Below are 26,329 nucleotides of genomic sequence, written 5' to 3' on the forward strand. Positions count from 1 at the left end.
TAGGTGTCTTGTTGTAGCCGCCTATTTTCATGTCAAATATCAAGGAAAATCTGAACTGAAATTTTAGTAGACACCCTGTCCACGTTCCTGTTGAAACAATACAAGATGAAAATACATGATGCAATGTTTGGTATAGTTAGGAGGATTCTAGTTCAATCCGTCGTAATACTAAATCTGATGAGGACGTTATATCGCGCGGCGTTACTCGGGACACCGCGATGCGACGCACTGTGGATCGAGTCCGAGAGAGATTGAAATTGAAATTGAAATTGTTTCCTAAAACTGCGAATTCGGATGTTTATTTCGTCAAATTTTGAATTTCAAAGGGTGCCTCTGAAAGAAAATTTTACGAAAAAACCAATGAGACCGTTCATTTTGAAGGCCTCAGCATTTTGTTCTTGAGGAGTTGAAACAATACCAACTCCCCATACCTACCAGGGTAGAAAGAGGTTAGGAACCCGTGGTAAAAACCGAAATACCTGGCATCTTATGGGAACTGCTGAAAGGGGTGAGTGTTCGAAATTAAAATTACGTGCACGAATTTCAACGCAACTTTAATTTAACCCGCGCACTTGAAAATGAAAGACTTTCAAAGCATTAGGATTGCGTAAAAGAATAAAAAACTTTCACTTTATTGGGAGCCGACCCATGTGAGAGAATCTGCCTTTGATTATGACTTGGAAACTTGATTTACATTAATTTCCTTCGATACTCGCAGTAAGACAATCACTTTCAAACACACCCCTAAAAAACACTTCCCTCAACACGGACCAAGTATTTCCAAAAAATTACCTGCATCTGAACACTGGAAGAATAGCCGTTATCTTCACCGAGGATACCTAACCAAGGTGTCTACGCAAGTTCGGAAATAGTACTGATTTTTTAAGGGCGGTCCGGCAGCACTGAAAAAGTTATCGGAAGTTCCGCAAAGAGGTCCGGAATTTTTTTCATTTTATCATTTTTGTCACAATCTGAGCGAGAAATTGAAATTTTTCAAATTTTGTCAATTGGAGATGCTGAAAAAGTACTGAAATTTTCTGTTGAGGAGGTACTGAATTTCTTAGGAATGTACCGAAGAAGTACTGATTTCTGACCAGCCTGTTCTCGTAGACACCCTGCTAACCCCCTAGCTTAATCTTCGGCAGTGAAAGGTATGGGTAGGTGGTATTGGTGGTTAAAAGCCTGCAAAGTTTCAACATTTTGTCCAACTTCCCGCATTGCCTCGTTCCATTGTGCGGTGGTGGACGGGGCAGGGTCCGGCCAATTTATTCGCTGCGTCCGTCGCCGTCATAACTCGGGAAAAGCGCCAACCGCGCCGCGGCGTGTTGGACGCGCTCATAACTCCGCTTTATGCTCCGCCGAGACACAACGACATGCCCCATCTTGTAAAAGAAGAATTTTAGCGCGCTGATGCGACATCGGCCCAATTGCAAATCCACCTCCAGACAGGTTAACGTAGAGTCCCTTTATACCCTGAGTTTAGACAACTCACTTTTGGTTGGGCTGAAAGTGGCCTAAAAAAAAAATCCAATTCTGATTGGTTCTCGCTCATGGAGGCCGAAACGAGTGCACCAAGATGGCGTACCTCGAATGTGAACAAGAATAATGAAAATATTACCTGATTGTGGTTTTTCAAGAGTAAATTGTTATTTCCATCGGTCCAAAATGAAAATAGATTAAGAAATTATTCACAAACCAATCTCATTTTCTTTTTAACTGATCAATTGTTGATGTTCTTGTTTTTGTGTGACAGACATCGCAGGATTCCTGATCCTTATTATCCCTCAATATCGTTCGTTTGGGTGCACTCGTCGTTTCGGCCTCCATGCCAGCCAAGGAAGGCTGCCAATCAGCTGATAATCGAGTTGTCTTAACTCTGGGTATAAAGTGACTCTAGTTAACGTGGATCCCCAGCTTTAGCGCTATGCATTATGCGCCGGGAAAAAAACCACATTGGATCTAGAGTCCAGACCCTTGACAATTAACACCGACAAGAAAAAGGACTCTTGGTTCAATCAGATTTAAGCTTAAATCCAGAACCAAGCCTCTTTATTTGAGTGGATTTCCTTTTGATGTAAGCTTAAATACGATTGAATCAAGAGTCCTTTTTCTTGTCAATGTTTTCAAACGTCTGGTTTTCCAGTGTGCAGTGGCGAGACGTGAACGATCAACGGAGAATTCGCGCACTAAAATCTTATCGCTTCATCTCAGAGTGCTTAACGAGCTGAGTTCGCAGTATTTTTCATAATTCTTTTCTGACGTGGAAAATTGGAGAAAAATAGATTTCAAAGCGAGAAGATGTGCCGCCTCGTGACGTCATCTGGCGGCATCTTCCATTTGAACACATGTATTTTAGCAGATCAGCGGGCTGATTATTGAAATTGATAGACAAAGCAATAGACAAAGAGGACAAAAAGGATTTGGAGGGATCCTATTGGTAGAAGCGGGTGGTTGCAATGGACAAAGGAGGTAGGTAATAGACTAACTAACGGCAACCCACGAGAGACCCGACAGTTAGTCTATCATTTCCCCCCTTAGTCTACGAGAACCACCCATTTCAACCAATAGGATTGCTTTATACCCCCTTTGTCTTCTTTGTCTATAGCTTTGTCTATCAATTTCAATAATCGGCCCGCAGGTTATTCTCTCATAAAGACAACTTGCGCTTAAACCGTGAGAATAATGGCTCTCTTATATATCAAGTATTCGTCAAAGGTCCTCATAAAATCGAGGAATGTTTCCGTCAGTTACAAGGTTGCGGAGATCATTAAAATCTCGTGAAAAAATAAAAATGAGCTCTAACGATATTGCAACATCAAATGCAGATGCTGTACTTCAGCCTGGAAGTCTGAGGTGCAATCCACCCGTAAACCTGTTTGCCGAGGCGACATTTCGTTCGAGAATGACCTTCGGATTGGACAGGGCCCTCTTCTCGAGCAGCTCAATCTACTTTCGTCGCAGAGGTGGAGCAATAAAAAGACGGACGTCAACAGGGATGTCTGGTCCTGATATCATTCCCGAAAGCATTATTTGGAGGCTCTCTCAAAGCAACACCGAATGGCATCAAGAGCCTTCTTTTTTGGAATTGAAGCCAAAAGTGACCTAAAAAATTAATAACTTCATACGAACTCGAAAGTAATGAGCATGAATCAAACACGATACGATACGTAGATGAATTGGATTACATTTTGCATCATGGAACCACTAAACTATCTCTGGTTCGCCCTTAAAAGCACATGTCTGCATATAGGAAAACCAATGGCAAGTTCGTTGTTACTGAAATGGACCAGAAATAGTGGTTCCCTATTGCAAAATGTAATTCAATTGAAATTCGCTTACTTTCTTATACCTGCGTTCAAGTCTCCAGGACTACACGGCACGGACCTCACACCCATTCGTATTCTCCCCCTGATTTCACCGATTGTGTACGAAAACTTCCATCGGATCAATCAGAATTGTTGTTTAATATGCCGCGACAGGAATTTCTCGCTGAAACAACAGGAAAAACATCACTCCTATTATTTCAAAGACAATTTTATATTTCATTACTTCTAAGAGCTCTCTGGCATCTTGAGCGTTTCTTGCAAATTAGCAGCGCTGTTTTTCCTCCATTTAAATCTCTCTTAAAAAAATCGAAGAAAGCCTCCTACTTCACCCAGAATCGACGTATTTAAAAGATTTAATTATGGAAAAAAAAAACAGTGTTGCCAACTTGCAAGAATTGCCGATGCAAGATGTGTCCTGTCAATCTGCGTCCTCAGTCAGCCCGGTTGATTCAACGATAATTTCTGTCGCGGCATTTGTAACAAGAACACTTTTCTAAGTGGAACAACTGTTGCGCACATGTGAGCATCACTTTTTGATGAATGGAAGACAACGATATTCATTTTACACGGGTGGCCATGCCTACACGGAAAAAACGAGTTTAGGATGGGGCCCTAACTAGAGGTAGGGCAGTGAGAGGTAGCTCACGTCCCTACAGATTACAGGCACGAGACCTCCATGAGCTAGTTGCGAACGCTGCCACCGACTGGGTTTTGAGGTTTTAGTTACTGCGCATGCGCAGGAGTAGCGAATAACGTCATTTCTCGCTGAACGCCAGTTGAGGACTGATGCCCGTATGATCAGGTGTCATTGATATGCCGAGTGGGGGAATTGCACTCAAGAGGCGTAAATTCGCCGCCTCGATTATCGAGGCCTCGTAGCCTGGTGGTAACGCGCTGGTCTACCATCTCTGCGATGCGAGTTCGAATCCATGCGAGGGCACGGATTTTTTACGCTCGGCGTCGATATGGAGGTAGGGCTGGACCCTACCTTCAGCTTGGGCCTGACCCTCTGAGGTTTAGGTGAAGCAATTTCACCTACCCGGGTTTGGGGCCGGGCCCTGCGCCGCAGTACCCGATCCTAAACCCGTTTTTTCCGTGTAGTTTTTGTAGTGGGGAAAGTTTTCACCACTTCATACGCTCGTACACATACATGGGATGTTGATCCCAAGGCAGTTGTTGATCATCGAGAAAACCTAACCTAACCTGACCTAAAAATTGATATTGTAACCTTTTTTTGCGGTTTTTGCGATTTCGTGGTTAGCTGAATCCTTTTAGTTGATCCCCAAAAGATCAATGTTATAAACACGATCAACATTCCAGGTCTTAACTTCTCCATTCCGTGATGTGTTGACACATGTAAACTGTGTCGCTTTCAGGTACAAGTCTTGTATTTTCAGACTCTCAATCAGAGCAGCCCAGCAAAATTCCAGCGGCAAACAGCTTTTCAATCGCTCTCCTTTTATTCAGCCTTTCCCAAACTCTGACATGGGTCCGCCGCCGGCCCAAACCCGCGTGAGCACATCGGTAGGGCTCAAGCCATTTAAAGTGTCCGATCCAATAAAGCCGAAACCAAGTGTGGGCATGTTGGACTGACCGTCGGACAGGCTACCGTTCCACCTCGCCGAGCGAAAACAACGGATCTACAAGTAGAGTTCCCATCGGAGTTGCGTCGTTTCAGCCGTTCCGGTGGAGTTGGTGCACCTGTCGTCGGCGGTGGTGCGCCGAGCCCTCTTGGCCGGCCCCCGCCCCTCGCTTCGTCGAAAATCAAACCACCGCCGTAGCGGCTCGAAAGTGAAAAAATTATGCAGAAGCAAGTCGAATTAATCGCCAATTCAACCCGAATCGCGATGGTTTTTTGCTCGTCCCGTCGGGGGAAATTGGCCCCCCGAATCGGGTAGAATTCGCAGCGGTAGCGAGTTTGTTGACTCCGTGCTCGACCTCATCCCCTGCCCCCTTCTCGTTACTGGTTGGTAGTAGCTACTGGTATGTGTGAGGTAGGCTGCTACTCGGCTGTTCGAAACGATGTACGCGATTTTTTTTTGTTAGGTCTGAGGTAAGCGAATTTAAAGCATGCCGATGCTACTCTCGGAGTAATAGTAGCACGGATTCGAAATTATCGTAGAAGTTTGCATGATTGGGACAAATTCCAAGAACGGACGACGGAAGCTCTCTTCGGGAAATCGCGTCTAGAAATATTGCCTTCTCAATTCTTTTTTGCACGGAAAAATGTGCCAGTCATGATGGGTTTTTGCTGACGGTGTCGGTCGATCCCTTAGTTATTGCTGCGTCTACAATTTTTCAAGATCGACATCCTTGGATTGCAATGGCGTGGCTTGCTTTGCGATATGTCGGTCGATCTGCCATTTCAATTCTCGGTAAAGAATCGATTAACAGGGTGTTCGCAACAACGCCTTAATAATCGATTCTTCACTGTAGCTTCAAATGAGGACATATCGATAATAGATCTTTCGCCTCGTCACTGTTGGAGTGTTGGATGGCTTTTTAATATTTCCATTTAAAATTTTCAAGATAGTTAGAGTTGAAACATTGCCCTACTTTACTCGGGCTCAGTTGAATTTTAAATTAGGAGGAGGAAAAATCACAGGGATGCTGAAAGATCTTTGGAGAAATAATTTTTTGCCACTTTAGCCTCAAAATATCCCAATTTTTCGAAAGTTTGCTCATTCTGCAGAAACGTCAGAAGTACGCCAAGTTGAGCCTAGAAAGTCTTGAAATCAGCACGTAGATCTGTCATTTTCTCATTTTCTCTAAAAAAGTAAAGTAAAAGTTTTCGCTAAGTTTTCTCACGCCACGCGTGTGTTCGAGCATGGGAAAGCGACGACGCGTTCGACACCTCTGTGATTGGTCACTTCCGGCCGAGGAGTCACCTCAACAAAAAATAACCTCAAAGTCAGCCAGTAGGACTTGTCAGTGGAAAAAAGGAATTGAGGAAAAAAGCAAAACAAAACAACTTTTGAAAACGATCAATCTGCGCCGATCATCTGCCATTCTTTCGTGCTGAGGAAGAACGCCGTATGAACATTCGAGAGTTGTCAAATTTCCCTCGATAAAACATGTATTTTTGACAAAATTTATGCGTATTTTCCTTGAAAATTTCAGATAATTTAGATAAAATTGCGTACAAAATTGTCTGAAAAGTATGGGAAACAACATTCAAAATTTCCCTAGTAAATTCCGGTTTTATCGAAGGAAGTTCGGCAACGTCCGAAGCCTCATACGGCGTTCTTCCTTAACACGACAGCGTTGGACACATTCTCGTCGCTAACCCGTCAGTATGTCCCGAAGCGAAAACCGACGAGGGCGCGATTTCGGGCGCATTATCGACCGGAAGAGGCTAACGAAGTCGTTTTGTTTTCGTTTCATCTCATTTCGTCCGGCGACGCTGAGCAGCTCAGCGCGGCGGTCACCGTGGGAACTGGATTTCGCGGATCGCGACAGCCGACCGCGGCCCGGCCTCAGGCCTGACTCAGCCCGAAAGACGACGGGCTCGTATTTCAGGGCAAAACGACGTAAGCGCACTCCGCGACAGAGCCCCACCGAGCGTTGATCCGGATGGTGCCCGCCGTTCGAGCCGGAATGGACTTGAGCCTTTTTGTCGGGATCCTGGACCGGAGCCACATCTCGTCAACGGAGCTTATGCAAAACGCGGGCACATCGGCAATGAAATAACGAAAGGACCGTTTTGAAATGAATGTGAAATGCGAGCGCCGAGCGGACGCCCCGCCAGTGCATCGATGAGTTTTGGCCATTTCGCTCGAATGTTCGCGGAGAGGAAAAAAAGCAAGTCGAACGAACAACTGCCGAACACGTAACTTGACAGCAAATGATTCGGGTGAGAATTTCCGAAAAGCCCGGAAATAGTACTGATTTTTTAAGGGCGGTCCGGAAGTACCGAAAAAGTGCGGAAATTCCGCAAGAAGGATCGGAATTCTTTTTCATTTTTTTCCAATTTGGGAAAAAGTCAAACTTTCGTAATTTTTCAAATTTCGTTAAATGGAGGTACTGAAAAAGTACTGAATTTTTTGGAAATGTACTGGAAAAATTCTGTAAAAGTACTGATTTTTGGCCAGCCTGGTCTAGTAGACACCCTGCCCTAGCATGGTGTCTACAAGTCCGGAAATAGTTCTGATTTTTTCAGGGCGGTCCGGAAGTACTGAAAAAATGCGGAAAGTCCGCCGAAAGGTCCGAAATTTTTTAATTTTTTGTCGTTTCTTCGCAATTTAAAATTTTTGAAATTTTTCGAATTTCGTCAAATGGAGGCACCGAAAAAGTACGGTATTTTTCTGTTGAAGGAGGCACTGAATTTCTTAAGAACGTACCGAAAAAGTACTGTAATAGTACTTACTTTTGACCAGCCTGTTTTAGTAGACACCCCGGACCCTTATGAAAACCTTAAACTCGCTTACCAATCCGAAAGCGGCACATTTTTTTATTATTAGATAACGGGTTGAGATGGCAATACATCTCCGATAATTTAGGTTCCCTTTTTTCCCCCTAAACTCGAAGGATACCTGACTACTCCAGGTACCACTCCAGGTAGTCCAGGTATCGGATCCGGCGACCGTCTCGGCTCCCGATCCTCGTGGCCGGAGTGTGCGCCGTCGCGCGGCGTTGCCCGATTGTGCAGGAGGCGAACCGCTCGCGCGGACGGAGCATTCCGAAAAAATATGGTTTTAATTATTCAGCCGGCCGAGCGGACCGTCAATCCCGGAGCCCGGACCTGGAATGGGCCGCCCGGATTATCCTGCGTCAAGTGTGGGCCGCAGACGAGGCGCAGGTGTCCGCGCTCCACCTTCGCCCCCCCCCCCGCCCCCCCTCCCCCGTCCTCCATTGTATCCTCCGAGTGCCCCCCCGCCCTCCGGAGCCCCCCTTCCTTCCTCATCAGGAGCGATCGTCTGAGATTGAGTAGACAGCCTCGGGCTCCGTCCGCCCTGTTGCCTTTTTTGCGGAGGTGCTCTCCGAGAAGCCTTTCGATAGGCAGGGTTGCCATGGTCAGGGGACACCAGGAAAATAGAGTACCTTTATAGAGAGAACATGGACAACTCGAAAATTTGGAGGTAAGGTTTGACGGGTCATGTAGCTCTTGGGGCCCAAAAGGGCAGCCAACCTATAACCGCGAATTATCCGGTGGTACTAATTTTCTCATTTCAACTATTTACACCTGTAAAGCACCCGTGTAGTTCCTTAAAAGCTGTAAAAGCATGTATGAAACTTTAATTTCGCATTAATTTTCTCAGTTTCCATGTCTTGTTCCTCTAAAACGCGTGTTTAGAATGCACTGTCGGTCCTATTGATTATTCTTTCAAATGCATAGGTTGGCAGCGGCACTTTTCTTTGGGCCCTAAGAGCTACATAAATCGAGTTGTTCATACTCTCCCTACAAAGGTACTCCAGAGGCAAACCGGTAAACGTCGGGGAAAATGACGAAAAAGTCATGGAAAATCTGGGATTGCTAGGTTACACGACGAAAATGTCAGGGTAAATGACTTAAATGTCAGGGACAAATTGATATGCACCTTTATTTGTTTCCTAGATTGGGTTTGACGTTTCGAACAACACATTTCCCCCAAAAACGATTTCTAATCATGTCTTTTTAACCATGTGGCATATATTGAATTGTCAGGGAAATCAGGGAAATGGCAGGGAATTTAATGTCCTAGATTTGGTGATAGCCCTGGATAGGGTTTCCGTTTAGTGCATGTTATATCAAAGAGCGTACGAGTGCCTTAAAAACACGGCTAATCATGGTAGTATTCGAAAAGCATTGGCAATGCTGCCTCAGCTTTGCCATTTGAGTAGGATCTAAGGTGGTGCACCCGGGGCATAACCGCTGATCTTCGTAGAGATCCTCCTAATGTTACGATGTTTCTGGCGCAAAAATTATATTCGTGCCTTTGTTCGAATGAGGGCGGAGTGGATTTTGGAGCAGAACACTTTATTCTATTTTGAATTTGTCATTCCTGTATCCTTGGAGAGGAGCAGGTGATAGAGGCGGGCGGAGCATTGATTCTATCCGATTCGAATGATTCTGCAATGCACTAGCAACCATTCAGTATCTACGGAGACCCTTTTAAGACTTATAATAAAAACTATTTTTTCGATGTTAATTTTGTTTTTCGATAAACGGTTCAACCCCTCTGTTGAAGTTTTCAGAAATGGGTGATTTGAATTCACCGATTCTAAATGTAAACTTTTAATTGTGTTAACACCCATTTCTCATCCACACATCAGAAAATTCAGTCCAATTGTTCGATCCTCCTCTTATTATCATACTATTTTGCTCTCGATTGCTTTGCTGAAATTGCGTTTCTCCGGACTTCCTCAACAATAATTCGAGAGAGGCATGCAGTAACACCAATCTCCGTGGGGTGGGTCACGGGGGCTCTTTTGTTTCTAATTATGCAGGACGTGGGAACTCAGTATTTTGACAGCTGTTTATATTTTTTCACCGATCTATAAACTGAAAAAATTTCAACAAGATCCCTTGACTAGCGCGACTGACTTAGAGTCCCTTTATGGAGAGTTAAGACAACGCGGCTTGTGGATGTCACAAACGGGAATCAAGATTACACAAATCGGACGTTTGCTGTAATCTTTGATCAACCCATTCCCGAATCCCTGTCTCCGTTCCCACTCTTATTTCATTTGTTCCTTGCCGTACCTTCTACTCCCCGGTCTATGCGGGTTATTAATCTTTGCAATTGGTGAAACTGTAATCTTCATTCCCGTTTGTGACACTGTGAAGGCCTAAACTACGGGAACCCATTAGAATTGGATCCACAGTGTCCCAACTCTCAGTATAAAGGGACTCTAAGGGTGTCTAGAGTCCCTTTTAGCTGAAAATGAGAGTAAAGACAAGACGAATCCATTTCTGATCGCTTCCCATATTTTAGGCCTCTTTCGGCCTATAGTACGAGAACCAATCAGAATTGGATTTGCATTGTCTTTACTCTCAGTTTAAAGGGACCCATTCCAGCTACGCTACGTGACGCCCTCGTCGACTCGCCAGTCGCCAGGAGGTTTCATTTTCTGTCACTTGTCGATTCGGAATGGATTAGATTGGAATGGAGTGGAACGGAGCGGTCTAGCGGATAAGAGTCAAGTCGAGGGGTCTAGTTTAGCATGCGTTGGCATGATTCATACTCTAATTACTGCTTGTCTTTCGGAGAGAAGCGGCCCGCTCCGTCTCCTTCCCCGGATCCGCGATCGCCGCCGCGCCCATCGCATCGCATCGACGCACGCCGCGCACGACGCACAGTGGATCGAGTCAATTAGAGAAATCGGACTTACAATTTTTGAGTAAAACTGCAAATTTTAATGTTTATTTCTTCACATTTTAAATTTCAAGGGGTGCCTGATGTAGAGTACCTATATTGAGAGAGTGTGGCCACTGGGCCCCATGGGAGGCTTAGGACCCAAAAATGGCGGTGCTTTGTTTTGGTTTTTGTGGATGGGAGGGGGGTCATTGCCAACTTTTGACGGTTATCTCTAACCGCACTTGCTGCCAACCTTACTACATCTAAGATAATTTTTCTCAAAAATTGGACACGATTAGCCTTAAAAATATGTAAATAAGTCGCAATAGTACATTTGGGTAAATTTCTCGTTACGATAAGCAAAGAGAACTACATTTTGAGTCATTTTGCATCACATTAATTCATGGCGTCCGCCATTTTTGGGTCCTTAGGGCTCCATTCAGCCTAAGATGGCTGAGCCAATCAGAGGTGGTAACACCAGTGGCCATACTCTCTCAATATAGGTACTCTAGCCAGATGCAGAAAATTTCACGAGGAAACCAATGGAACCACTTTCAGAATCGGAAAGTTTTGTATAAACAAAGTTCTATTCGTTTAAAGCATGGTGTCTAGCTCTTTAAAAACCGAGAAAAACCGGGATTCATCAGGGAATGATAATTTACCGGGAAAATCAGGGGGAAATCAAGGGATTTATTCCAGAAATCAGGAAAATCAGGTAAAAATCAGGGAATTTGTTCCCCGAAACCAGCAATAATGTAGAGGCTTTCATTGACCAGATAATGTAAACACCAGGATCATTTTTTGACTTAAAATTTTGAATGTGCGCCAAAGAAATGGCTGTAAGATGAATTAAAATCTATATTCATATTTGAAACTCTGAATAAATTATTTTCCTTTCCCCAAGAAAACCCCGGGAAAGTGGGAGAAAACTTCGGTTTCTCATCCGGGAATGAGCTCCTGAAAATCAGGGAAAAATCAGGGAATGAGCTTTGCCAAGAAAACTAGACACCATGGTTTAAAGTTTCCGAATTTTGTCCGACCTCTCCTATCGACTCGATCCACTGTGCGACGCATCGCCGTCGCGCGTCCAGGTTCGAGCTCATGATGATGATTTTTCTTGGAGGCCGAGTGCACTCGCTCCTGCTCCGTTGTAGGGAGCAGGGTTGCCTTAGTCAGGGAATTTTAAAAAGTCAGGGAAAATAACAAAAGTGTCAGGGAACGATCAATAATTAACCTTATTAGCTCTCTAGAATGCATTCGACAGGGCCGGCCATTCGACGCCATTGTCAGGGACAACCGGGAAATGTTAGGGAATTTTAAGTATTCAGGGAAAACCGGGTAATGTCAGGGAAAATGACGAAAATATCAAGGAAAATTTGTTAAATCACCTTCATTTGCTCTCTAGACTGTGTTTGAAGTTTCGAACAACAAATTTTACCTGGAAACTATTTCAAATTATGTCTTTTTGGCCTTAAGACAATCATCTGGTAATTTTATTTAAATGTGCCCGGGAAATCAGGAAAATGTCAGGGAATTTCATTTTCTAAATTTTGTAGCAACCCTATCCAGCCCTCCGTTTAATTCCTCCAGTCATCCTCCCACCGCGCCATCGATTTACACTACATACAATTTTTTATGTAGATTGTAAAGTTACGCGTGAATATTCCAACTTCCCGATACGCTCATCGTGATTTCTGAGCCGGCCGTGAGAAACAACTTGCCTTTTCGCTTGATCATAAGTTGAGCCATTGTGTAACGCTCAGATGGACTTGCGTCCGTATGTAAAAATTCGATTTAAATGTTCTCATCAACGGTCTCATTTTAACGGCTGCGGCGTGCGAAGCGCTGCGATGCCGAACAGACGCGTATGACCCAATTTCATCCGGCCCGGAGTGACCAAAGCGCGGAGTCGCGGTTCATCCAACGCGACCGCGTATCGGCGCACAACGGATCGAGTCAATGGGGGAGGTCGGCAAAAAATCTGGCAACTTCGGAAGCTTACAGTATCGAAAATATGAAGCGAAAAAGTTTTAGAGTGGCTGCAATGGTTTCTTCATGAAATTTCCCATCAGTATTAACCATCAAAATGGAGATGTTACATGTGTGAGGACTTTGCGATTTGACTGTTGATTCTTATGTAAAAGTTCGCGAGAAACATGATGGTCCCAATGGTTTTCTCTGAAATCAACTCCCAAGCTCAAAAAGTTTTTTGGCCTCAAGTTGAGGCCAAAATGGAGGGGATATCCCACGCTATCCAGAGAGTCCACCTGTACATCGAGACCAACTCTCCATGCAAAAGATAGGGAGCACATAGACAGGTTGACAGGGCTGCCACTTTATTTGGGGACTCCAAGACTGAAAACACGGCAACCCTGCTAATGTATTTGCTCCCTATCTTTGCATGGAGAGTTTGTCTTGATGCAGAGGTGGACTCTCAGGGTAGGGTGGGATATCCCCTCCATTTTGGCCTCAACTTGAGAGCTTTTTTGAGCTTGGGAGATGATTTCTGAGAAAACCAGTGGCACCATCGTGTTTCTTGCGAACTTTTACGTAAGAATCATCAGTCAAATCGCAAATTCCTCACACATGCAACATCTCCATTTGAAGATTTTGCCAAAACTCTTATGCCCGACCTCTTCTCCTAGCTCGTTCTACTGTGCGGAGTTCGGAGCTCGGAGGCGCTGACATTTGGAAACGGGGCTGCTCGCAGGTGCCCGGCCTCTTAATTGCGGGAGCCAGTGACATTTGATTCGGTGAACTGATCGGATTCGACGCTCTCGCGGGCCCGGAGCCTCGCTTTGATTGATGAGCGTTTTAACGCGTCCGAACGCTTTTCGGCGGAGCTTGAATCGTCAATTAGGCCATCATAAGGCCACCCTCGAGGGCCTCGAGAGCCGAGATCTTGATTTCGAGTATTATTCTCCTGTCGGCGGTATCGCGAGATGAGGTTGCTTGATCTACATCCTCCGATGAAAGCACTTTCGAAATGTCCCAGGAGATCGATAGAGAATTTGCCGGTGTCTGATATTTGACGAATTTCGTGTTTAGGTGGAAACTCCTGAGTGAACTGAACACGGGGACCCTCGGCTCATAAATTGAACAATTATTGGAATAGATGGAACAAAATGATGTAATCTGCTAAAATACTTGTGTCAAAATAGGGAAATCGTTAGATGACCGTTAAATCTATGTTTCCACTACTTCCCAAATCAGAAAAAAATTAAAAAATTACCTTGAACTCAGCTCTTTAAGCACTTTCAGATGAAGCAATAAAAAATGTGTGTGCAAATACTCCATTTGGTTGCATCGCATTTCCCATCGTGTCAAATTATCTCGCAGAAACTCGCGTCAACTTCACCCTCTTTTGGGGTGGGGGTGCTTAAACTTCCCAAATAGGCGACTCAAACTTAAAAAATGAGGAGGCCTTCAGGAATTTTTTGAATTCTCGCCGCAGGCTAAGTGAAAGTCAAACTTGGAGGAATGTCTTGCTTGGATCAAGTGAGTTGGAATGATAGCTTCATGCAGCCTTCAGTCTGGAAAAACCTCAGACTAAAGCAATATAATCATTTGGATTAGCGAGAAGGTGACAATAAACTCGTGGATTTATTTCACGCCTTGTCTTAACGTAGCGGAACCGGCAGGGTCGCCTACGGCGCAAAACCGCAAGCCACTTGCCAGTCGTCCAGTCCTCCACTGTCCAATGCCCATGAGCTCTAACCGAGATTCTGGAGGCTGAAAGGTATATGATACACTTACTCAGCAAAATCCTTCACTTTTCCTGGAGGAGGCCAAGTAGATCGACAGAGATCCCCCAAGAAAGACCCTTCAGAATCATGCACGCTCGGGGATTCAACACTTCCTGACGAAAGAGATACAGAGGGATCTTATTGGTGGAAGCGGGTGGTTGCAATGGACAGAAGAGGTAGATAATAGACTTGCTAACGGCAATCGACAAGAGACCCGACGGTAAGTCTATCATTTTCCGTCTTAGTCTATGAAGACCACACCAGTTTCAACCAATAGGACCGCTTCATACTCCGTATGTCTTCCTTGTCTATAGCTTTGTCTATAAATTTCAACAGTCAGCCCACTGGGAGGGTCTCTCTTTATCCCTGAAGTCCTCGCGGCTCCTTGTTCCGCTCGTGAAGCCACCTTCTCCCCGGTTGAACCGACTACGTCTCTTTTTGAGGGTCTCTTCATCTCTGAAGTCCTTGCGGCTCCTTCTTGTTCCTCTCGTGAAGCCACCCCGAGTCCCCTTGGTGGAACTGACTACTTTTCTTTTTGAGGGTCTCTCTTCATCTCTGAAGTCCTCGCGGCTCCTTTCTCTGAAGTCATCGCGGCTCCTTCTTGGTTCGCTCGTGAAGCCACCTCCTCCCCGGATGAACCGACACATTTTCTTTTGTGGTTTCGAGTGTTTGAATTTGTGGACTAATGCGTTTGTTGTGATTTGTTTCAGCTGCACGGCGATGTACGTGGGGGAGTACTGTCAGCACCTGAACCCGTGCCACACGGGTCCGGGCCCGCGGTGCCAGAACGGCGGGACTTGCCACGTGCGGACCTCGCCGCAGTCGAGCCCGGGCTTCTTCTGCTCGTGCCCGATCGGGTTCTCGGCCTCCCTCTGCGAGATCCCCATCAAGAACTCGTGCGACTCCCAGCCCTGCCAGAACGGCGGCACCTGCACCCTCCGCTCCCTCGACTCCTACAACTGCACCTGCGCCCCCGGATTCGCCGGTAAGTCGCCCTTCCTCAATGTTTAGAGCTTGGAACGTTAGGAAAAACTCCGGAAAGTCAGAGGAAACCCTTGGAAAACGAATGGATTGTTCGGAGGAAACGTGATAAAGTCTCTGACTACCCTGGATAAGTCAGAGGAAACCGTAGAATAGTCAGAGAAAACCCTAGAACAGTCAGAGCTTGGAAAGTTAGGAAAAACTCTGGAAAGTCAGAGGAAACCCTTGGAAAATGAATAAAAAGTTAGGAGGAAACGTGATAAAGTCTCCGACTATACCCTGGATAAGTCGGAGAAGAAAACCTTAGAAAAATTAAAGGAAACCCTTATAGAATAGTCAGAGAAAGCTCCAAAAGAGTCAGAGAAATAGTAAAGGGAAATACGTGCTTGGAAAGTCAGACCAAACCCTGGAAAAGCCGGAAGAAACCCTTGGAAAATGATTGGAATTTAATTAGGACAAACCCTTGAAAAGTCACACGAAACCCTTGGAATATGAATGGAAAGTTACGGAGAAACTTGATAAACTGTAGTAGAAATTCCCGAAATGTTCCGGATCTTTTGCATTTTCCGGGACTTTCTCGGAACTTTTGAAAAATGTAAAAGGAATCCTGGAACTTTTACCGATCATAGAGTGGGAGAAATTGGAACAAATAAGTTCCGAATCCCGGAACTAATTGACTGACATGGAATGGGAGCACTGTTTTCGAGTTGGTGCGTTTTCGTTCTCACTGATTCAATTACAAAGCAACCAACTTTGGCGCAAGTAATTTTTTTCGCCTCACTAATGTTGCGACGTTTGTTCTTTTTTTTTGCAGGGAGTCATTGTGAACGGCAAGATTTCTGCGCGCCTCAACCATGCCGCAACGGCGCCACCTGCGAGTCGTTGGATCACAGGTATCAGTGCTCGTGCGCCCCCGGGTTTTCCGGCCCCACCTGCTCCGACGACGTCAACGAGTGCTTCAATTCGCCTTGCCAAAAAGGAAAATGCTTCAACACCCATGGATCCTACACGTAAGTCCACCTCTCCTTTTTAAGAGAAAACATACGAAATAAATGTCTCCCAGTAATTAAGTAGTTTGGGATGCAATCAAGAAACCTTCAAACTTGAACTTGGGGAATGTTCTCTTATATTGGGAGCACGTGTGACCGTTTTGAGACAAAACCTGAAAGTATCAAAATTAAAAAGTTCGCGAACAAATTATGTAGTTTTCCTGTTTTGACATCAACAATCCAGTCGAAAAAAAGCTGTTCTCCTTCGGGTCCGTAGCTCTTCGAACCGAAGGCACTCGCTCAAACAAATAAACATCAGATACTTTCGAGCGTGGAAACTAAGCACATTGAAATTTCATCATGCATTACTAGCTAGTTTAATAATGCACCACAATACACACGGTTTAAAACTCAACCGTCAAAATATAATATAATTATGACCCACCCCCCCCCCCCCCCCATTCAAAGGAAATTGCATATCCCCAGGAACACTTTATAGTGTTCATCACGTAAATCTCGAATTTCCGTACCTTTCCACGGAAAATCCGTACCGACCTCCTGAAATCCGTGATTTTTCGGTGTATCCGTACTTTTTCCGTACGGTAGGCACCCTGCCGTAGCAACCACCCGCTTCCACCGATACGATCCCTCCACATCCTTTCGCCTTCTTTTTCTTTGTCGATAGACAAGAGTCTATCGATTTCAACAATCAGCCCGCACTGGGAGCCATCCGATCGAATATTCCCATCACCCCGTCGATTCTAATTAGAGGTCCACAATTTTCCCACCACGAAAGTCGCCCATGACTCAGAGTGAAGAAAGGCCAGGATTTCGAACGCAGGCGAAATGTCCGGCGTCGAGGGCCTCGAATTCCTGTGCATTTCCGTGAGAATCGGACGCTGCTCCGTCGACCAAGAACCACGCAACTCCGGGTGAGAACCCCGCGTCGATAGGTGGTTTCGGATGAAGACGCTGGCTCGTTAGTGGACGGCGTCACCGTCGCACTGCGACAGTGGCGTGGCGTGAAAGATCGATTATCGATATATCGCCATTTGAAGCTATGGTAAAGAATCGATTACTAAGGTGTTCGCTGCGAACGCCCTGATAATCGATCTTTTTCCATAGGTTTAAATGGCAAATCAATCGATATATCGCAAAGCACGCCACGCCACCGTTAAATAATTATCAATCGGGATCAGGAGCGAGAGCGGGCCTTGAATTAAGATGAAATTTATTCGGGAGCTGGGTGCTCGCGGTTCCGGGGTTTATTTACTAATTCTCGGTCGCGTCGGGTTCCTGCCATCGATTTATGCATTAATGAGCCCGTTTAAACGCCCGGCCCATTAGTGCGTCGCCGGGACGGAATGCGAGCATGAATGTCACTCAAGGCAATTGCAGTCCGGGAATAATACTGCGGGGCGCTCATATTCTTATTCTTAATTACGGTGGAATAGTTAAATGAAACGAGAGAGGCCAATGCGTTCTCGATTCCATCGTATCGTCCCCCGTCACCAACTCCACGGTTTCCAGGAGTTCATCATTTTCAAATTATTAGCTGGACGTATTTCTGTCAAACGGAACTAAGCGCCAAATTGAGTTCCATCTGAAGATTTTAGAATCCCGGATAGCGCGTTCTGTTAAACGGACCTAAGCGCCACGGAAAAGCATTGCGAGTATATGAAAAGCGCAGGGTTGCCAGCGACCGGGAAAACCGGGAAAAGTCAGGGGAAAAAAAATCAACCGGTAAAAGTCAGGGAAAGTCAGGGAATTTCGGTGTTGGTCAGGGATTTTTCTGATTTTTCGTGGAATTAGGCGCGGGCGGTCTCGGGATCAACTGGATCAATTTCACTTCAACAGACTGCGTCAGATCCATACTTAAAAGTCAGGGAAAAGTCAGGGAATGGAAAAAAATAATTTGGCTGGCAACTCTGAAAGCGAGCATCGCGTTCCGCAACACCCGCCAATCCAAGCCCCCCTCTCCATTCCTCCCCTATGGCGCTTAGGTCCGTTTGATAGAAATACGTCCAACTATGACTCCAAAATGGAGATGTTGCATGTGTGAGGAATTTGCGATTTGCGAAAAAATGACAAAAATCGTCCTGAACACCAGCATTTTCAAATTTTCCCGCCAACTTCGGCAGCGCGGTATAACCATGAAAAAAAAATGGGATGTTGCCTAGATTTTCGTATGTTTTCGTCGGTTCAACATGACTCGTAAAATTAGTCGTATAAAATACGCGGTTCAACGCTCTGACGAACTCCCTCTTACTATTTCGAGAAAAAAGTCCCCGATTCTCTCGAAAAAACACCCCTAAAAGTCCCTGAAAGTCCCCGATTTTGGTTTTTTATAACTGGTCAGGGCCGGATTAAGGGGGTGGCCACATGGTGGGCCGCGGCCCATGGCGGCAAATCTACGGGGCGGCAAAAATTTACAATTTTTTTAAGTGTAGGTGTTAAAAAAAATCAGATTTAGACAAAAAAAAGTTACAAACGAGAAGAGGCGACAAAATCTCTCATTTACTGAAAGCATAGTAATTTCTAATTTTGTTGTCTCCTAGTGATACAACAGACAGTACCTTCATTTAGTCGAGTTAAGAGAGAAACCAAACACGCAATTTGGCCTGGAACGGCGCGACTTAGAGAGAAATGATAACGAGGACTTGAGATGAAAAGGAGAAGCCCGCGGCGCGGCGATCGGCTTGTAACACATATTAGCGCCTACAAGACTGCACGAATACTTCTCGCATTGCATCAAACACAGTGCGGTCATTGCGGTCAGCGTTAAACGGATAGCGCCTACAAGAATGCACGAATACTTCATGCATTGCGCCAAACACAGTGCGGTCAGCGTGAAACGCATAGCGCTTACAAGACTGCGTGAATACTCCACGCATTGCGCCAAACACAGTGCGGTCAGCGTGAAACGCATAGCGCCTTCAAGACTGCGTGAATATTTCACGCATTGCGTCCAACACAGTGCGTTCAGCAGCGGTCGGCGTGAAACGCATAGCGCCTACAAGACTGTCTGAATACTTCACGCTTTGTGCCAAACATGGAAGGCCTTGTCCACACAGAGGTAGGTTTACGAAACTTAACTTTCGCTCGAAGTTCCGTGAACTTTTGCTAGTAGTGTTGACAGGGCTTTCCCAAAAAAATGTGTTCAACACGAGTTAATGCGTCTTATGCACCCCTCCCCCGCTGGCACTGATGGTTTTTATCGAGTTTCAAAACGAATGAGAAGGGGGCGGCAAAATATAGGCGGCCCATGGGCGGCAAGTAGGCGAATCCGGCCCTGGACACCCTGATTCTGCTATCAGCGCAACTGACCCATTCTCGACGAAACCGAGACCACGGAACAGGGAGGCGAGCACCAGTGGCGTGGCGTGAATTGCGATTTATCGATTGTTCTGTCATTGAAACCTATGGTGAAGAATCGATTATTAAAGTGTTCGCTGCGAACACCTTAATATTCGATCCTTTTCCACAGGTGTAAATGACGGAACAATCGATATATCGCAAAGCACGACACGCCACTGGCGAGCACACCGTCCGGCTTTCGCGATTATTCCCGAAAACGTGCGGAATTTCTCGCGAGCCCCGATGACCAGGAACTGCATCGCCCCCCGCAGCCGCCGTGGCCTAGGTGACGAAATCCTGATGGGAGCGCCTGCGCATGCGCGATCTTACCAATCTCACGGTCTAGTTTGCCCTCGTCTCACGCACCACCGCAATCAATGCCCGCCGCGCTTTCAATACAATTACGAATTTCCACTCTGCGACCCATACTCGGGACCCACCGCCCCCCCCCCTCCCCTTCTTAAAAGCTGCGCTACGTATCCAGTTAAGCGCGAGCAATATTTTTATCTCACGCCGTATGAAGCCGTTGCACGCAGCGGATTGCGTGTTGCCGCGCACCGGATCGAGTCGATCTGAGAAGTTGGACATGAAATTTTTGACTAAAACTGCACATTTTTATGTTTATTCAGTCACAATTCAAACGAACCCGATGGAACTATTTTTGCATGAAGAGTTTGTCTTGATGCATAGGTGGACTCTCAGGATAGCGTGGGATATCCCCTCCATTTTTGCCTCAACTTGAGAGCTTTTTTTTGAGCTTGGGAGTGGTCTAATCGCTAATTCCTCACACATGCAACATCTCCATTCTGCAATTTCGGGGCCAGGGAAAAGCAAAAAGTCAAGGATTTGGTAATTTTTAACGGGGTTATCTAGGAAGGTCAAAAAATCTGGAAGTGTCCTGCGCCCTTGTGGGCGGTGTCTTATGATTTGATCGTAAAAGTGGAATCTTTCAGAACGTTTTGTCTCTGGTTGGGATGTGATGACAGCGCGGTGGACATTCCTTGTGCGGAACGCTCGATTTTTCTCACGATTCGTGGATCTCTAGCCATCAATCCTGGTTCATTAATTATAATCATGGTAAATCATGGTAATAGCGGTAGAGCGGGGGCGGTCATAGCCTGGAACGAGGGGAGCGGAGTCGCCAAGTTGACGTATTCAAGCTGAGAGGAACCGTGTATGAATAAATCTCCTTTCGAAAGGAACTATAAATCCTATCTTTTTGGTTGTAGTTAGTTCGTGCGTTGTTCGTTTTCTCAGGAATGCCGCCGTATCCCTCCGTGGAACGCGGATTGGACTCGGCGAAAAATCTCTTCAAGGTGAATTCTCCTCAGATTTGATGCATTTGATGCATGATTGGTTCATCAGTTTTAACTATCATGAAGCTCCAAAGTTGGACCAATGTAAATAAACCTGACCTAGAGGAACACGTTTTATTGCTGAGAATTGAATGATAATCACCCTCTAAGCTTAATTTTCAGCAAAACTTTTGACAAAACAAAACTCCTCAGATTTGATGCATTTGATGCATGATTGGTTCATCAGTTTTAACTATCATGAAGCTCCAAAGTTGGACCAATGTAAACAAACCTGACCTAGAGGAACACGTTTTATTGGCTGAGAATTGAATGATAATCACCCTCTAAGCTTAATTTTTAGCAAAACTTTCTATCACACCCAAAATCACGACTAGAACTTTGTCGCCATCTTGTTTGTTTACATTGGGACAAACTAGGAGCGGAGGGGCTGGGGTTTGTTTACTTTTGTCCAACTTAGGGGCTCCATGATAGCCGACCAATCAGAGAGCGGCACACTTTTTCTGTAGTTAAAGGATTGAGATGGCACTACTCTCTCGGTATAAAGGGACTCTAGTGGTGTCTTTTAACTATATTCATGTCTTGGGAGACGGCAACGGCGGACGGCGGATACGTCACGGACGGGTGGCTGCATGGCGAGGCGTTTTTATAAACAGTGCCATGCTCGTATTTAACAATGCCCCGGTCGGTGCGCTGCTTCTTCCGAGAGCCCTCTCGTCGGCTCCGTAAACTTGGGTAATCCGCGCTTATGCATAAAAATAAGTCGCCACCGCCGAAAAGTGCGGGTTCCCACAGTCTCGACGCCGCACAGTGGAGCGAGTCAATCGGAGAGGTCGGATAAAATTTGGAAACTTTAAACGCTTATAACGCCATGTATACGTGACTTTGAAGTTCCGAAAATGGTTTCATTGGTTTCCTAGTGAAATTTTCTGCAAGAAGCACTCCTACAAGTTTAAAATGTGACGAAATAAACATAAAAATGTGCAGTTTTAGTCAAAAATTTCATGTCCGACCTCTCTAATTGACTCGATCCACTGTGCGCCGCCATTTCATGCCCCATCTCCTCAACCGAAACCGCAAAACGCCGTTGGGTTTCAACGCGAGTTGCGCGCTTTTAGCCCGAGGGTCGGACCGGCCTCGTTCCTACCACCTTTCGTTCGCTCGCCATGCTTTTTTCTGTGTATTTATTCGGTTTAATGCTTGTTTTTATTCTTCTTCTCTTCCTTTTTTTGGGGGGACGTGATTTCGCAAGTCGCAATTCTCGTTAATTCGCGTAAACCTGAGAGATTTAGTATCGCCACCTGTGCTGTAAAGGTTGTTTTTCGAAGGTTTGAGCTTTCACTATTAATTAATGCAGGTGTTGAGCTTAACCAACCAAAAGCGCAGAGTACATAGACGTATCTGGGGAGGGGGGAGGGGGGTCGCCCGTCGCCCCCCCCCCGTTCGCCCAGGAAAAATGAGGAAGAAAAAGAGAAGGAAGAAAAGAGAAGGAGCAGAGGAAAGAAGAAGGAGAGACGCATAAATGATGTAATTGTTCATGACGAAATTGACTCGAATTTGATATTTAATGCTTCAATAACTCGAAATCTTTTTGGGGGAGGTCCAGGGACCCCCCTTCCGCCTGTCTCACCGTTCGAGATGTCTAGATCCGCCTACGGCAGAGTGTGCACGTTAGTTAGAAAAGTGGTCCAGAAATATGGATAATATCGGAAATAAAACACAAAGTAATCCATACTTTTGGTCGAGTCAGAGTTTTCTCGGTTCTGCTCTTCATTGTTGTGCCGGAATCAACACAAAAGGATCGGCTCGTTTTTCACTTCTCTCATTGACCGACTTTCTTCCCAAGGACACTCAATTCTGTGTGATGTCGTGTCCGAAAGCATTGTTTCTATCTCCAAGCTCAAACAATAATACAAAATTTACGTTACTATGACAGTCGGATTCCTGAGGTGTGTGGGAAAGAAATTCGCGACAATGGGTCGGTCAGTTGCGCTGGTCATGGGATTGTACGATTGCGGATCAGCTGAACGAGATCCGTCCTATCAGCAACTTTCTACGTTCAATATTAACCGAGACATCCACTTCGAAAAATTCGTCGTATGACGTCATCCACCGCGGTAGTGACACCCATGGTTTCTTCCACCTTGCTTTTCATTTGTGAGGGAGACACACATTTTCACCGGTTTCGCAACGTGAAACTCGGTTGAAAGCAAGGCGGAAGAAACCAAGGATGTCACTATCACGGTGGATGACGTCATGAACCTGAATTCTTCAAAGCGCGATAATTCGGTTAATATCCAACGTAGAAAGTTGCTGTTGAGGCAGATATTATTATTTTTAGCAGAACTACAAGAGTCTAGCATCGAAATACGATTTTGTGACAACCGCAACTGACCCTTTAGCTGTTACGCACAGACCCTCTCGGCTCCTCTGAAAGTGTTTATTGCATGTCAATGTATATTGTCTATAATCAGCGATGAATTACCTGTTTTTTCTTGTGCTTTTTGTTCCAGGTGTATCTGTGAATCGGGTTATACGGGTAAAAACTGCGAGAGCAAGTACGTACCGTGCGATCCGTCGCCATGTCGTCACGGTGGCACTTGCGAAGAAGTCGACGCTCTGAATTACAAATGCGAATGTCCGCCCGGTAAGTTTTCTACCCTCAAAATACTATTAAGTTAAGAGAAAAGTGAAATATCATACGATCATCTGTCTTTTGAAGTCCTCTTCTCTCAAGCTAACGATAAAAGTGCACGAACCTTGCGTCATAAAGCTCATGGAGAAAAACAAAATCAGCTGATCAAGCGGATCATGGAAGTTCAATTTCCATGATCAGCCAGCTAGCGTACTGATTCTGTACCTGACGAGATTTCTTTTTTCCCCGTTTTGAAGTAATGTATATCTGATGAACTCGGTTGAATTGAAGAGTTTTCAATGCGTGCGTCTGATGTTCGTTGTACCGTGACAGCATTATGTCTCCCCCGTTCGCTCTATTTATTGACTCATTTACGGATAAACAAACAATCGAATCACAATTATGCGGTAAATATTGATTACGATTCAACAATGACTAAATGCTTACTGATTACCGACGCATCTCCGGCGCAAGTAAGTTCAAGTTACAGAGGTCAAGGAGCCGCGTTAATTTTAAGTTTCGAAGCTCATTTTATTCAAGTTATATTTGGAGTTCTGTTCAGATTATATGTAAGCCTCTCACCCACTGAAAAACAGAAAACAAAGAAATTGCCATAGAGAAATAAGGGGTTTTCATTTTGGGTGTGAGGTGGGTGACGTAAGTGGGTAAACCGACATTTTTGTCATTAATTTTCTAAAAAAAACCGTGTGTGGCGTGTGGAAGAATGCCAAACTTCAACAAGTTTTTAAATCAATTTTTTTGTCGAATAAAGGGCGACTTATTTTCGATACCGCGGAATTTTGGATTTTGCAGGAATATTGACGTCATATTTGCCCCAATTACGTCACACTGTTCATAAAATTGGAATTGCCTTCATATTTTATTTTTCTTAAATGAGTAATATCAATTTTTCTCGCCTTCGGGCCGATTATTGAAAGTTAGTTTACAGCAGCCCGATTAGACATCGGTATGTGACATATTGCAAGGTAATGATAGAGCCATGTCTAATCTTGTCTTGCCGACTTAGTTTCGATAATAATCGTGCCGCTGAGGAGAAAAAGGGGCAACTTGTCCATTGCCGCCGCCCCCTCCCCCCCAGAAAAAAATTATCTTTTGTTCGAAGCGAGGGCACGTTGCCTCCTGCTTTGAGTCAAAGTTTTTGTTGTTGTTTTTTTCCCATTAATTATACTTTTTCGGCGGGTGCGAGATTTCTCGTCCTCTAGTTACTCTCGTTTTTTTTAAACTGTACTGATTTGACGTAGAGAAATGACTTTTTCCCCGTATTAAATAGATGCCAGTTCTGATGGTTCGTGTAGCGCGTGAACCCGCCGCACGGTGGATGGAGTCAATGAGAGACATCGGACAAAATGTGGCAACTTTAAAAGCTCATAACTCTGTTCATTCAAAACTTTGAGGTTTTAAAAGTTGTTATATTGATTTCCTCGTGAAATTCACTTTTAAAGGCACCTCGCAAAATTTAATATGTGACAAATTAAACGTCCAAAATTGCAGTTTTAGTTAAAAATTTCATGCCCGACCCCTCTAATTGACTGACTCCACTGTGCGCCGTCTAAGAACTTATTATCGAGCCTGGGAAGCCCGGAAAAGTGAGAGGTAAAATAAACCGACAATGAATTATTAGAAACCTCCTTGCCGAAACTTAGGAGCCAGTGATGCCAATTCTTTCTAAAAAAACATTAAGAATTCACATCCTTTCCTCCCTTTAGGGTTCCCACAGTGTTAGAATAGTGCCTAGCGTTGGATTTTGAGGAGCGATGTGAGACGATCGATCATTTGATAATTTCGGATTTCCTAGGCATTCATTCTTCTCTCTCTCTCTCTCTAAAAGCTACAATTTTCATTTCACGGTGTAATATGTCACGTATTTTTGCATAATTTGACTGAGGAACACCTGAAAAACCCTCCGAAAGAGCGTTATGAATTCACAGTTTCCATGATTTTATCCGCAAGTTGATCTAAAGTACCTAAAAATTTCCAGGGAAACATTCTCAGCTTTCATAAAAAAAATTCCTATTTTACTGAAAGACGTCTAGCAACACTCGAATGTTCTCCCTACGTTTTCATCTCTTTTTTTTCTTTCTCGACGAGTCATGGCAACCGCGCCGCGCTCTCGGACCGTGCGCTCCTCCGTGCAAGCTCGCGGGAGCACGGAAGCCGCCGCCGCAATCGAGGAGTCGGGGTTTTTTCTTTCTTTTTTGTGTGTGGGAAAAATTAGGGAGGATGCAATTGCAAATGCCGACAATGAGGTCGGAACGGGCGGTGCGGCGCGCGGGGGGAACCCGAGCTTAGAGCTTTCTTGGGGCTAAATGGGGGCGGCGGGGGGAGAGGGGCACGGCCACGCAGTGTCCGAGTGGGATCGCATCGGATCGGAATGCCGGATCAGCGGCTCTCCCCTCCCTCCCCCCTCCCCCTTCGCCCTGCGCGGGGTGGATCCGAGCTCGTTTCGCCAATCGTGGGTCGATGCGATGTGGGCGCACTGCGGTCCGGGATTCGGGGTGAAGCCTGGAAAAGTCGAGGGATATGTAGAGTCCCTTTATACCCAGAGTTAAGACAACTCGATTATCAGCTGACTGGCAGCCGCCTTGGCTGACCATGGAGGCCGAAACGAGTGCACCCTAACGAACGATATTGAGGGATAAGGATCAGGAATCCTGCGATGTCTGTCACACAAAATCAACAACATC

General features: G+C 45.3%; 1 protein-coding gene across 1 annotated transcript in view; it reads left to right on the forward strand.

Annotated features, from left to right (window-relative positions):
- Positions 1-26,329, forward strand: part of LOC109032481 (uncharacterized) — a 143,601-nt gene that overhangs the window by 72,623 nt on the left and 44,649 nt on the right. The window contains exons 3-5 of the mRNA XM_019044636.2: positions 15,060-15,334; positions 16,145-16,340; positions 23,503-23,636. Of these exons, the coding sequence (XP_018900181.2) occupies positions 15,060-15,334; positions 16,145-16,340; positions 23,503-23,636 (605 nt within the window). The remainder of the gene's footprint in view (positions 1-15,059; positions 15,335-16,144; positions 16,341-23,502; positions 23,637-26,329) is intronic.

Source organism: Bemisia tabaci, chromosome 2 (genome assembly GCF_918797505.1).
Source record: "Bemisia tabaci chromosome 2, PGI_BMITA_v3".
NCBI lineage: Eukaryota > Metazoa > Arthropoda > Insecta > Hemiptera > Aleyrodidae > Bemisia > Bemisia tabaci.